Source organism: Pezoporus flaviventris, unplaced genomic scaffold (assembly GCF_033815535.1).
Source record: "Pezoporus flaviventris isolate CSIRO_AGI_PZ_B2104156 unplaced genomic scaffold, CSIRO_AGI_Pfla_v1 ptg000002l, whole genome shotgun sequence".
NCBI classification, from domain to species: Eukaryota; Metazoa; Chordata; class Aves; order Psittaciformes; family Psittacidae; genus Pezoporus; species Pezoporus flaviventris.
Window position 1 is genome coordinate 83,060,695 of NW_026892550.1, and position 13,807 is coordinate 83,074,501.

Below are 13,807 nucleotides of genomic sequence, written 5' to 3' on the forward strand. Positions count from 1 at the left end.
AATGCTGTTACTGTGGTAATCGATGACTGAAAATGATGGGAAAAAAGTCTGGAGCACATGGCAGGGAGTAGGTGCTTTCTTTTAACATGCAAGGGCTTCTTGCACTGTGCCTCAGGAAGTGGTGTGCAAGGGCATGACAAAGCCTTGCTTTCTGTGCCTGCTTGGCTGCTGTCAGGGTGCTGGGGTCTGCTCCTGGCAGAGATCCCCCTGTGACAGAAACAATTACTGAGGAGCAAGGCCTGGCAAAACAAACTGTGCTGTGCTGTGATTGATAAACTGGGTGGATTGCAGGCCTTCGACAAAAGCCATCATGCTTGACAGCTGGCAATGCTTGATGAGAGCCAATTAGTGGATATATATTCACTTCAGCCAGAAGTTTCTTCTATTTCTAGTCCAGTAGCTTGCTGAATAGGAAGTGTACAATGATTTCCCCCACTTTTGCCTGCTTACATGTATGCCACCTATACTGTAATTACAGCTAAGAATATGCTATGAAAACTATGTATTTTGGCACCATTGTATATTAAAGCCAGTAGATTCAACTTCTGTAAAGCTGCATTTGACCCTACACATAATGGTGGTACAAGAATCTGAACAAGCAAGAGGAATTGGAGATGTGTGCACGTCTACGGGGGTATGATATAATAGGCATCACAGAAACATCGTGGGATGGCTCCTATGACTGGAGTGTTGGAGCGGAAAGTTACAGGCTCTTTAGGAAAGACAGGCCTGGCAGGCAGGGAGGGGGAGTTGCCCTTTATGTTAGGGATAGGCTGGAGAGTATGGAACTCTGTCTGGGGACAGGTGAGCAGTCCACAGAGAGTTTGTGGGTGAGGGTTAAAGGGAATATAGCTATGGGGGACATTACTGTGGGGATCTGTTACAGACCGCCTGATCAAGGAGAACCTGCGGATGAAGCACTCCGTAGACAGATAGGAAAAGCCTCATGCTCGCAGTCCCTTGTTCTCATGGGTGACCTCAACCACCCTGACATCTGTTGGAAGGACAGTACGGCCAGGCACAAGCAATCCAGGAGGTTCCTCGATTGTGTGGAAGACAGCTTCCTTCTGCAAGTAACAGAGAAGCCGACAAGGAGAGGTGCCGTGCTTGACCTCGTGCTCACCAACAGGGAAGGGCTCGTCGGAAATGTGATGCTCCAGGGCAGCCTTGGATGCAGCGATCATGAGATGCTCGAATTAGAGATCCTCAGGACAGTGAGAAGAGCGTGCAGCAAGCTCACTGCCCTGGACTTCAAAAGAGCAGACTTTGGCCTCTTCAGGAACCTGCTTAAGAAGGTTCCATGGGATACAGCCCTAGAGGGCAGAGGGGCCCAAGGCTGTTCAAGGATCACCTACCGCAAGCTCAGGAGTGTTGCATCCCAACCAGAAGGAAGTGCAGCAGGAGGGCCAGGAGACCTCCTTGGATGGATAAGGAGCTCCTGAGGAAAATTCAAATGAAAAAAGAGGCTTATAATAAGTGGAAACAAGGACAGGTGGCCTGGGAAGAGTACAGGGATGTTGTCCAGGAAGCTAGGGATCAGGTTAGGAAAGCTAAGGCCCAGTTAGAATTAAACTTAGCTAGAGGTATTAAAGATAACAGGAAGGGATTCTACAGGCACTCAGCAAACAAAAAACAGTCTAGGGAGAATGTAGCCCCCCTCAGGAAGCTCTCATGAGAACTAGCTACACAGGATTTGGAGAAGGCTGAGGTTCTGAATGACTTCTTTGCCTCAGACTTCACAGGCAAAGGCTCTGACCACACCACCCAAGCCTTGGAAGGCAGATGCAGGGGCTGTGAGAATGAAGACCTTGGGCCCACTGTAGGAGAGGAACTGGTTCGAGACCATCTTAAAAATCTGAATGTGCACAAGTCCATGGGTCCTGATGAGATCCATCTGCGGGTTCTGAAGGAGCTGGCAAATGAGGTTGCGAAGCCACTGGCCATCATATTTGAGAAATCATGGCGGTCAGGTGAAGTTCCCAATGACTGGAAAAAGGGAAATATAACCCCCATTTTCAAGAAGGGGAAAATGGATGACCCAGGGAATTACAGACCAGTCAGTCTCACCTCTGTGCCTGGCAAAATCTTGGAGCAGATTCTCCTGGAAGGCATGCTAAGGCACATGAAAAACAACAAGGTGCTTGGTGACAGCCAGCATGGCTTCACTAAGGGGAAATCCTGCCTGGCCAATTTGGTAGCCTTCTATGATGGGGCTATGGAACTGAGGGACAGGGGTAGAGCAGCTGATGTCATCTACCTGGACATGTGTAAAGCGTTCGACACTGTCCCACATGACATCCTTGTCTCTAAATTGGAGAGACATCAATTTGATGGATGGACCACTTGGTGGATAAAGAACTGGATGGATGGCCGCACACAAGGAGTTGTGGTCAATGGCTCAGTGTCCGGCTGGAGACCAGTAACGAGTGGTGTCCCTCAGGGATTGGTGTTGGGACCGGTCTTATTCAACATCTTTGTCGCTGACATGGACAGTGGGATTGAGTGCGCCCTCAGCAAGTTTGCCGATGACACCAAGCTGTGTGGTTCGGTTGATACCCTGGAGGGAAGGAATGCCATCCAGAGGGACCCTGACATGCTTGTGAGGTGGGCTGATGCCAACCTCATGAAGTTTAACCATGACAAGTGCAAGGTCCTACACCTGGGTCAGAGCAATCCCAGGCACAGGTTGGGCAGAGAAGAGATTCAGAGCAGCCCTGCAGAGAAGGACTTGGGGGTGCTGGTAGATGAGAAAATGAACATGAGCCGGCTTCAGTGTGTGCTCGCAGCCCAGAAAGCCAACCGTATCCTGGGCTGCATCAAAAGGAGCGTGACCAGCAGGTTGAAGGAAGTGATCCTGCCCCTTTACTCTGCTCTCATGAGACCCACTTGGAGTATTGTGTGCAGTTCTGCTGTTCTCAACATAAAAAGGACATGGAACTGTTGGAACAAGTCCAGAGAAGGGCCACGAGGATGATCAGGGGACTGGAGCACCTCCTGTATGAAGACAGGCTGAGGAAGTTGGGGCTGTTGAGCCTGGAGAAGGCTGCATGGAGACCTCCTAGCAGCCTTCCAGTATCTGAAGGGGGCCTATAGGGATGCTGGGGAGGGACTCTTCATTAGGGACTGTAGTGACAGGACAAGGCATAACACATTAAAACTTAAACAGGGGAAGTTTAGATTGGATATAAGGAGGAAATTCTTTCCTGTTAGGGTGGTGAGGCACTGGAATGGGTTGCCCAGGAAAGCTGTGAATGCTCCGTCCCTGGCAGTGTTCAAGGCCAGGAGGGCTATGAGGATGATCAGGGGATTGAGGCACCTCCTGTATGAAGACAGGCTGAGGAAGTTGGGGCTGTTCAGCCTGGAGAAGAGAAGGATGCGTGGAGATCTCATAGCAGCCTTCCAGTATCTGAAGGGGGCCTATAGGGATGCTGGAGAGGGACTCTTCATTAGGGACTGTAGTGACAGGACAAGGGGTAATGGGTTAAAACTTAAACAGGGGAAGTTTAGATTGGATGTAAGGAAGAAGTTTTTTCCTGCTAGGGTGGTGAGGCACTGGAATGGGTTGCCCAGGGAGGTTGTGAATGCTCCATCCCTGGCAGTGTTCAAGACCAGGTCGGACGAGGCCTTGGGTGATATGATTTAGCGTAAGGTGTCCCTGCCCACGGCATGGGGGTTGGAACTAGATGATCTTAAGGTCCTTTCCAACCCTAACTATTCTATGATTCTATGATTTTAAAAAGATAATTTACACTGACTCAATGTCCACTTATTGCGTAAATGAGGCTGTGACAGCACTAGTTAGATAACAAGTCCATTATAAGTGACAATAGTTATAAAAATGCTTCATTATTCCTTGAAAATATCCTTGGCAAAGTGTATTACTCTTCTGCTGTTTCAAATAGTTTGATCTGGCATTCAGAGAATAACACAATTCTGTACCACCCCCTACATGCAGGAACCTCTGATATGCAAGTCCCTTTCAAACTCATCTATTTGTTCTTGACTTTCTTATCAAATAGCTTTTCTTCCGCCACTTCTGCATCTATTTCCACTCTTGCTAATGCAAGTATGTGGGTGAAGAGACCAATAAACAAAGATGGATCCAAGTACTGCGAATCTCATCACTTGTTTCAAACATTTTTACTTAATTTTCTCAGCTATACAGAAGCCAACACCACCACACATGAACAACTTTCACATATCTTCCTAGGCTTCCTAAATCTCCTTCTGCCAGTGGTTTGAGAGGTACCTCCAAGCACTAAACTTCAATGGGCACCATCAAACCGCTACGGCCTCTCAGGTGCTCTCACAGAACAATGGTAGTTTTGTCACAGAAACAGCACAACATTCAGTAATCATCTGCAGTGATTGTATCCATATCACCTGAAGAAGAATATAATTTTCTAACAGGGTAATCACTTTCATCAGATACAGTTTCAAATCAGGGCAGCTAAGGCAAAGCAATGACTAACCGCATGCCTTGCAGAATCTGTATTATTTCATCAGGCAGGGTGGTAATAAAACCTGCCAGAAGTGTGGTCATGCTGATACTGCTTGACAGCAGTAAGAGGAAAACGCCTGCCTGTCAGTCTCCTTTGACCTGTTCTACATTCTCCTGTTACAAAGAGAAAATGACTCCAACCAGTGGAACTCGCTTTGGAAAAGTTAACAGCAGAGAAGTGTCAGGTGTCAGTGTGTGGGGTTTCCAGGGAAACAACTAACAGTGGAAAAATAGCATTTTTTGGGGGAGAAGATATTATGGAATCTAAAATTCTTTCCTCTTCCTCATGATCCCATGAACCACATTTACTCGAGAAACAAATCTTTGCTGTACCTTGGCCTCATGAGGAAAGCCAGCCAAAATCTTTGCAGGGAAGAAGCACAAAGAGGCATAGAACAAAGAGCTTTGGGACTTACATGGCTAGATGAAATATATATTAAATACTGCACAAAAGCTAACTATTAAGACTACTAGTCATTGCCAAATAATTCTTCTCGATTTATGAGAATGGTAAATAACAGTCTCTCAAATTCATGCTCCCCCACAAAGGAAGGTATGATCATGATCAGGAAGTTTAACCATGCCAAGTGCAAGGTCCTACACCTGGGTCAGAGCAATCCCAGGCACAGCTACAGGTTGGGCAGAGAAGAGATTCAGAGCAGCCCTGCAGAGAAGGACTTGGGGGTGCTGGTAGATGAGAAAATGAACATGAGTCAGCTTCAGTGTACGTTCGCAGCCCAGAAAGCCAACCGTATCCTGGGCTGCATCAAAAGGAGCGTGACCAGCAGGTCAAAGGAGGTGATCCTGCCCCTTTACTCTGCTCTCGTGAGACCTCACTTGGAGTACTGTGTGCAGTTCTGGTGTCCTCAACATAAAAAGGACATGGAACTGTTGGAACAAGTCCAGAGAAGGGCCACGAGGATGATCAGGGGACTGGAGCACTTCCTGTATGAAGACAGGCTGAGGAAGTTGGGGCTGTTCAGCCTGGAGAAGAGAAGGCTGTGTGGAGACCTCCTAGCAGCCTTCCAGTATCTGAAGGGGGCCTATAGGGATGCTGGGGAGGGACTCTTCATTAGGGACTGTAGTGACAGGACAAGGGGTAACGCATTAAAACTTAAACAGGGGAAGTTTAGATTGGATATAAGGAGGAAATTCTTTCCTGTTAGGGTGGTGAGGCACTGGAATAGGTTGCCCAGGGAGGTTGTGAATGCTCCATCCCTGGCAATGTTAGAGACCGGGTTGGACGAGGCCTTGGGTGATATGGTTTAGTGTGAGATGTCCCTGCCCATGGCAGGGGGGTTGGAATTGATGATCTTAAGGTCCTTTCCAACCCTAACTATTCTATGATTCTATGATGAGGATATAGAAGTAGAAAGGAATGACAGGCGTTAAAGATTCCTCTGAATGGCAAGCAAGCTGACTATGTAAGCCATACTTTCAATAGCATGAGGTTTCTCATCTCCCTTCACGAAAATAGAAAGAAGCTCTTTTCACTAAGGTAAGTGAGCAGTGAGAGTGTATATGGCAACAAAAGGAAAGGTGAGGGACCATATGAAATAGAATTACTAAGGGACAAAAAGTAGACATTAGTGTTGTACTTTAGAATGAAAAGGAAACTGAAGACAAAGGTTGATCTTCTACTCAGTTAAAAGTGCAAGCCATCAAAAAAATAAAGCCAAAAAACTCAACGTGCTCATGCACCTTCTGTGCCAGTCTTTGCTAAAACTGTACACAGGGGCTAACAAAATTTATTTCAATACTCACAGAATATCCTTTCAGGTCAGAAAAGAACAATTGAGACGGTAGTCAAAAAAAAAAATCATGTCTTCAAATTCTCCAGCTTTGACTGTACTATACAATACTAGGAAGAGTTTATCTACTATAATGAAAGCTATTAATGTTTTTTTATGGAAATCTGTGGGAACTGGTGAGGTTTTGCAAGACTCCATTAAGGTTTCTCACACTCTCTCATGACATGAACAACCTCAGCTAAGGAAAGGCCTCATTTTCAGCTTTGTCCAGTTTCGTGCTCGGAGAAATAAAAAGACAAATCAAATAAAATCTAAGAAAAAACATCTGGAATGATCAGGTATCTTGAAAACAAGACACATGAAAACTGGAAGGACTGAGACTGCCCAGTTTAGAGAATAACACAGAGGAGACACCCCAGTGTAAATCAAAACATCTGTTAAAAAGTGTAGAGAAATAGTCTTTTTTTTCCCCACATCCGTAACAGATAGAAAAAGCTATAATGACCTTAGATTGCAGTGAGGTTGACATCATAATGATAAAGACAAATGAGCCATAGAAAAGACTTCCCAAGACTGAAGGTCTCCCTCATTAATAGTCTTTAAGAACTGATTACAGGTATAACTGAATAAATCAAGTGGGTTACATGGAGCTCTGTCCTGAACCCAGTACTATTCAGTATTTTCATTAACAATGTGAGGAAAACAGGTAACAAAATATCTGATGAAAATAAAAGAAAATACATATTTATGAAATATGTGGAGAAAGCTTAAGCTGGGTGGTTTAGTGAGTGTGCTAAAGTATAGGCTAAGAGCTTAATAGATTCTTGAAAGACTGAGGAACTGATCTGAAACTACTTTTATTTTGGAAAATACAGCATAATAAGAATATTACTCTTATTATTAATTACAGTACTAATCTAACCCAGAGTAACATCACTTAAAATGAAAATCTTTAATCAATAACACTGAAGCAAGCTAGTTACTCAAAATTTTTGCTACAGTGTATTATAAAAGAATCGTGAATAATTATGAAAGATTATATAATAATACAAGTGAATACAGCGATTTACAAACAATTCAATTTCATAATACTTCCAGCTCTCCCAGAAAGCACACTGATATGGTTCTGAGGCTCCTGAAAATTTCAGCACTATTACTTCATGTTTATGGCATAGTAGTGCCTAGAGACATTGGGCAAGCAATGCCCCCACTGTGCTATACACTGTAGAAAAACACTGAAAATGGCAAGCTTTGCTCCAAACATCCCCTACTAGAAAACCCCAAGTGCTTAAGAATGAAAGCCCACAGAGAGGAAACCTCAGCCTATTCGGATATGCCTTCCCTTTACAACTCAAAGCAGCAGAGTAGCGCTTCACTCTGTTACAGTAAGTATACCCTGATCGTTAAAACTTAGCTTGACAAGGCAAGGAATAAATGGCAAACAGGCCACTTTCTAACAGATGAGCAGTGGATGTTATGCCACTAAGCAGGCCAAAGCTCCTTGGGTCTCTGTCAATTCCAGTGACACACATCATGGGGGCTTCTCTATGGCGTATAATCCAAGCACGCTGGCTGGCGCTTGCCACTCTACATCTGGTCTGTATTAGACAACCTTCAGCTCCGTTCTTTTGCATCAGCCCTGGCCCCCTCTGGTGCAGCAGCCTCCCAACCACTGCTTCTCCATGAATACTCATGGAGACAAAGTACTCTGGGAAGGAAGTAAATTGGGACCACATTAGCTGGTGACCTTCGCCCTGCAATTGGACTGCCTTTCCGATGATAGAGGAAATCCCTCATACAAACTGACAACCAATATGAAACAGGCAGCTCCATTTACTGGAAAGCCTGGTCAATGCTGAGTGCCTCATTAGGAAATGGTCTCTATATTGAGGCACATTCCTGCAATTCAGAGCCTAGAAACTCTAAATTAAAACAACATTGATGCCATATCCTCTTTCCAAAATGCCTCTCTTCATCCAAACTTTAATACACATACTTAAAGAAATTAAAGAAGCAAAATATCTTTGGCAGGACTCCTTCCCTGTCTTTCGCAGTAATACCCTGCCTGTGCAAGTGACCAAGAATGTGACAGTGTTCGGAAGGGAGAAAGGAGAGTTAAAGCACAGAATAACTGCAGAGTCCTTCAGAATCTGTACAACCTTTCCTTGGTGAATCCATGTCTTCACCAATATTTTTAAATAAATAAGAATCACTTGAAATTTCAGGGCTGAAGAAACTGGATTTATTTTTTTTTAAGCAGTAAATTGAGGCTCATGGGTAGAATGGGTTTTTGTTATTGGAGAGAGTTAGTTGTATCCTTCCACACCCTAAGAAAGATAAATCAACAGTGAGTCAGTCTGCAGTGGTAGCTATTGTAGCAACTCAATGACAACCAGCACAAGCCATGAAAAGGCACAATCTGAATCCTGTCATACACACTTGGATCCGTCCACACTTGCTATTGCTGTGTAGTCAGAAAACTGCTTTCTTAAAGCATTATCTTGGTCAGAGGCCCTTTCCAGTTTGCAGTGAGATTCAGCAATCAGGAATATGGTGCCTACCACAGCATGCGTAACTCTTCACATAAACACCTCCTTCCAATATTGCTCAGCATTTCTGTTTGCATTCTATGTACATGGAAACAGGAATCTTTTAGTCAAGTGCCTGCAAGCCAACTGAAAGAGCTGCTTTCCCACCACAAAGTCTAAGAATTTCCTAGAAACGGGATGGACTGAAGTACCAAATACTTATCAGGGAGCTCAACAGCTCTGAAAAAATGTTAAAGGCAGAGGGAAGGAATTCCTGAGGTCAGGATCCCAGCTCTGAATGTGAATGGTTGAATAAACCTTTTAGGTTCCAGAACTGCTTTTTGAAGTCTTCCAGAACATCTTGATTAACTGGCATTACTTGCCTTTCTCAAACAGCTGTGTTCAATGCATCTGCAAATCTGAAAGATTTTTTGTTCACAATTTCTACTATAAATTTAGGAATTACAGTTCAACTTTTCAGAAGTTCCTGAAATGCTGCATAGTCTTGTGGTGCTGGTAAACACAGACAGACCTTTGTTCCCAAGATGTAGAAAAGGGTCCATGTAGAGAAAACAAACTGATGAATCAGCTCAGTTGTTTTGTTGGAAAATATAGGGCTGGTGACCTGTAATAACTGAGGAGGACCACAGGGGCCAAGTACAGAGGTTACTTGCAAAGCGTGTGGAAAAATGAGATTTGCTTTGACTATATCAGTAATGAAGATCCTGCAAAATCTCATAGCCTTCTCTTCTGAGCTATCTCATATTTCTGGAGCTGTCAAAGTTGGTATGATTTGAATTGATGCAGAAAAGGTATGTTTCAAAACTACTAATACTCAAGAAAAAAAAGTGATTTGGGAGCCCCTGCAACTTAAAACAGTTGGTATTATTGTCCCATAATGAGTAACTTTGAGGAGTTTTTCTTTCAACGTGTTGAAAGCTGCACACACAAAAAGATGAAAGAAGATGCATCCTTAAGGTGTAGGACTGATTTTAGGGAGGATATGTCCAAATCCCTCTTAGGCCAAAAAAATATTTCTCAGTTATGGTTTAAATATAGTTTAGACTGTTTATATATAAACATATATTCTGCCTTGGGGATTGGGAATGTACTGGAGAATACCTTGCAGCCTCATTATCTCTGATTTTATATTTATATTTACACTACTTATATATGGCTTGTATTTATACTACTCGTAGCACAGATGTGTGCAGTTACTTTCTGCTTTCTTCTTTTTCTAAGATGACTGTATTAAACAACCTTAAACATGATAAGTCTTTATAGCTGATGGCAGTTTTGGAACCAGAAACTTCAAAAGCATTTGGATATTCCAATGAATTTTTTGAAAAAGGACTAGTGCTTCTTTATTTAAAAAAAAACAAAACATCAATTTCAAATTAATCTCCTGCGCAATTTTAGTTTATTTGGTAAATCAAGTACCACACAGCTATACAGAAAAGCACTTGGAATGGGCATCAAGGAAATGTCTGTGTCTTTTTAGGAATAGAATATGGTATTTTAAGACTTATTAACACTGAACAATAATGACATGACCTACAACTTAAAAAAAATCACCTAACTGAAACCTAATCATTAAAGATAACCACAATCTTAATGGATAAATCAAATATCACAATTTTTCAGCAGAAAAAAAACCACCACAAATCACTAGATTGTTCTATCTACCCACAAAGGATAATCAAAAGGAAACTGGGAAAGGTTAAGAGGCATGAAATGCTGGAATTTAAACTTAGGATAACAAGAGATGACAATAAAGTTCCAATTTCCCTTGGAATTAGTGGTAATGTACATTAACTACTACACCTACAGACAATTACATGAAGAAAATGAGTACTTTCTATTGCTGTGGCCACTTCTGAATCCTGTAGGAGATCATCTGGCTGACAAGTGAAACTAATTACAACTGTTGCTCAACAGTAAATAATACAAGACTGTAAACTATACTTCTTGCTTGTTTTGAAGCTGGTATAATAATCATAATTGCTGTTTGTAAATTAAATTTAAATAACTGTTATCTTAAAAATCCATGGCCATCCACATAAACTAGTTGTGTTTCCCAAGGAAGGAGCAGAGAAATCCCTTATCAGAAAGCAAACTAGTTTTGTCTTACTGTCTTTGACAGCAACAGAAATAAACTGATTGACAGATGAAATGTTGCCCATAAAATTTTATGAAGATGGAAATGATGGCACTAGAGAAGTTGATACCGGATTGGCAGCAGCTTATGTGCTATTGCAGGGAATGTGGCAAAAGAATAAATCAGAAAAAACAGCAGAACTGATGAAGTGAGGTATCTACATAGATTTTTCAGATCTTAAATTTCTTATTGCCAGGGATGCCTTTTGCCTGCTCTGTGTTTTACTGGCAATGTATATTTCACACCGCATTCTCTCTGAAACCCAATATTAAATGCTTGAATAGAAACACATTTTTTCTTATTGTTATGCCAACACAAAAAGATCCTAGAAATCGGAGAGGCCAGAAATAGGAAAGGGCCAATCTCCTCAGAAGTACAAGACTTCCCAAATTCCACTCTAGTAGCTAGCATTCCCATATGGTGCTCTTGTCACAGATTTGAAATCACAGTAGAGACTGTGTGAAGTAACACATTCATATTTGAGCTTTACAGCAATGAGAATTTTCTTCCCTGACAAGGCAAATCCAGACCACCAAGAGAAGTATCACTACATTTCCCTGAATCTGTGGTTATTTATAACTGTAGAAGCTAATAACCAATGTTTCTTTCATTCACAGTTCCCTATACATTCTACCACACATTTACTACTCAGGCAAGTGACACAAAGGAACTTCCCCCACCAATGAGGATTCTTCTTTCCCCCCACGTTCTAAGCAGGCTTCATGATCAGCAGTTAGCTTGAAATTGTTATTTATACACTTTCTATCCCAACCTTTGAGAGGATTACACATTATTAGTTCCATAAATCAAAGTAATAATCTCACACCAGATTATTAACTGCTTTCTTTCATAGTACCCCCCTACCCACCTGCTGCTTGAGCTGTTGCACAAGACGGTCCTTCTCTCGTTTCAGTGCAGCCACTTCATCTTGGGTCTTCTTCTTAGAGGATGAGAGTTCTAGTAGAGCAATATTGGCATCTTTTTCACTAATGGCAGCAAGGAGGGCTTCTTGTCTGAAAAAAGACCATATAAATACATTACTATCCTGCAAAACTCAGAGGAAGCCTTTACAAAGAGTTGAATATACCATACATGTCGTAGCAGCATGCAACTCTGAAGAGCAGTAATAAATGTTTGTCATGGTTCTATGTTGGTGGAGCAGGAAGCCAGGACCTATCCGCCTACCCCTAAATGACTGCACTGATGCCAAATTATTGCCCACAGGGTAAGAAAAACATGTGATGATATGTTATTATTCTGCACTCAGCTTCTCAGTTTTTAGTAACTACCATGTATTATTACTTTGGCTGAAAATTTTCATTCTTTGTAATGTTCTATACATTTCCAGAAGGGAATTTGAAAATGCATGCGCAAATAATAGACTAATGACACGACTTCTGTGTTAAATTATATTAGCTTATACTGCCTATTCATGCAGCTATTTAGAAGGAAGGTGGCATGTGAGAAGTTTACTCAAATCACTTAACAATACAGTGTACTCCCAGAAGGAGATGATGACACAGACTCTTTTGTTCTACATGACAAATGTTGAAATAGATGCCTTCAAGGATGATTGAGCTATTCTTTGACTTTTCTTGTGAGTAACCAATATAATGAGCTTGCTGGATGCATGTCCTGACTAAGACAAAAGTAGGCCAGCCCTCATCACAAATCTTTTGCAGCCTTGTGGAAATGGTGTAAGAACAAACATTTTCTTCTTGATCTTGAGCAAGATCTTGAGACTCAAACACTGTAATAACTAGATGTAGAAAGACAACGATGCCATTATCTCTCCCAATAGCAAAAACTTAAAAATAGAATTCAGAAACATTTTATGGATACTGGCTAGAGAGGAGATGAAGACAATAGCCCTGATCATAAAACAGCAGTTCTAAAACGAACTCAAAGGATTGCTCTATGGCAGGAAAACATCTGTTTCTGTCCTCTGACCTTAATTCTCATCTTTAGATGGTGTGGCCAAATCAGGATGTGCATCTGGACATAAAAAAAACCCCTTACTGCCCCATAAGGGTGGCTTGTCCCACCTCTCATTACCTTGCAGAGAAAATGAGGTCCTAAACATTTATGGCAATGTGAAAGAAGGCATCATGCAGAAGTGATGATGAAAAACAAACTCTGAATGCTACTGATTTCCTACCTACTTTTCATTAAAAAAATTAGTCGCAAATGCCAAAATAGTAAAAATGCCGAATTTCCAAATAATCCAAATTTTTACCTGCCCTAGTTTACAAGCAAAAGCATATTAATATTGCTGACTCCAGAGAATGGTTTTCTAAAAACAATCAGATGTGTTACAACAAATCTGCTAATTATGCCAATAGCAATTATTATGTTAATAACACTGCCGCCACAGTCTTCTATTAAAGATGCAAGAAAAGTTATAAAGCTTAATGTAAAATATTAAGATTGCTTTTAATGATACCAATACATCTGCTTGTTGTCAAGATCTTTTTTAATAAAGACCTATCACAATCTGGTTACTTAGGATCACACTGGCAAACTGTTGAGGGTGGCAGTGACAATAAAACAGCTTTTTTATAATTCACTTGTTACCACTCCTTGAGCAGACTTTATTTGTAGCAAAATAGCTTTGTTTTTTTCTTCGTGTCTTCCTTCTAAACAATTTAACTTAACCTTAGTTAGGAAATTCTAATTGTGGCTAAAATAAAAATACTTGCTCCAAAAGTACTCACTGAGCTCCATGTGAAAGAATACATGAACAAGAAAATAGAGGAGAACAGGACAGATGTCAGTGCGTTTATTTAATATTGGTGTTTTAAACAAATGCATGCAATGTACTGGACTTTTAAACTGAAGGCTTGAAAAGGAAAAGGACTGGTACCACTGG

At 41.7% G+C, this 13,807-nt stretch overlaps 1 protein-coding gene across 3 annotated transcripts in view; it reads right to left on the reverse strand.

Moving 5' to 3' along the window:
• Positions 1-13,807, reverse strand: part of ERC1 (ELKS/RAB6-interacting/CAST family member 1) — a 295,399-nt gene that overhangs the window by 48,996 nt on the left and 232,596 nt on the right. For all 3 annotated transcript variants that reach the window (XM_061444782.1, XM_061444783.1, XM_061444784.1), the window contains one exon: positions 11,807-11,951. In XM_061444782.1, coding sequence (XP_061300766.1) covers positions 11,807-11,951 — 145 coding nt within the window. The remainder of the gene's footprint in view (positions 1-11,806; positions 11,952-13,807) is intronic.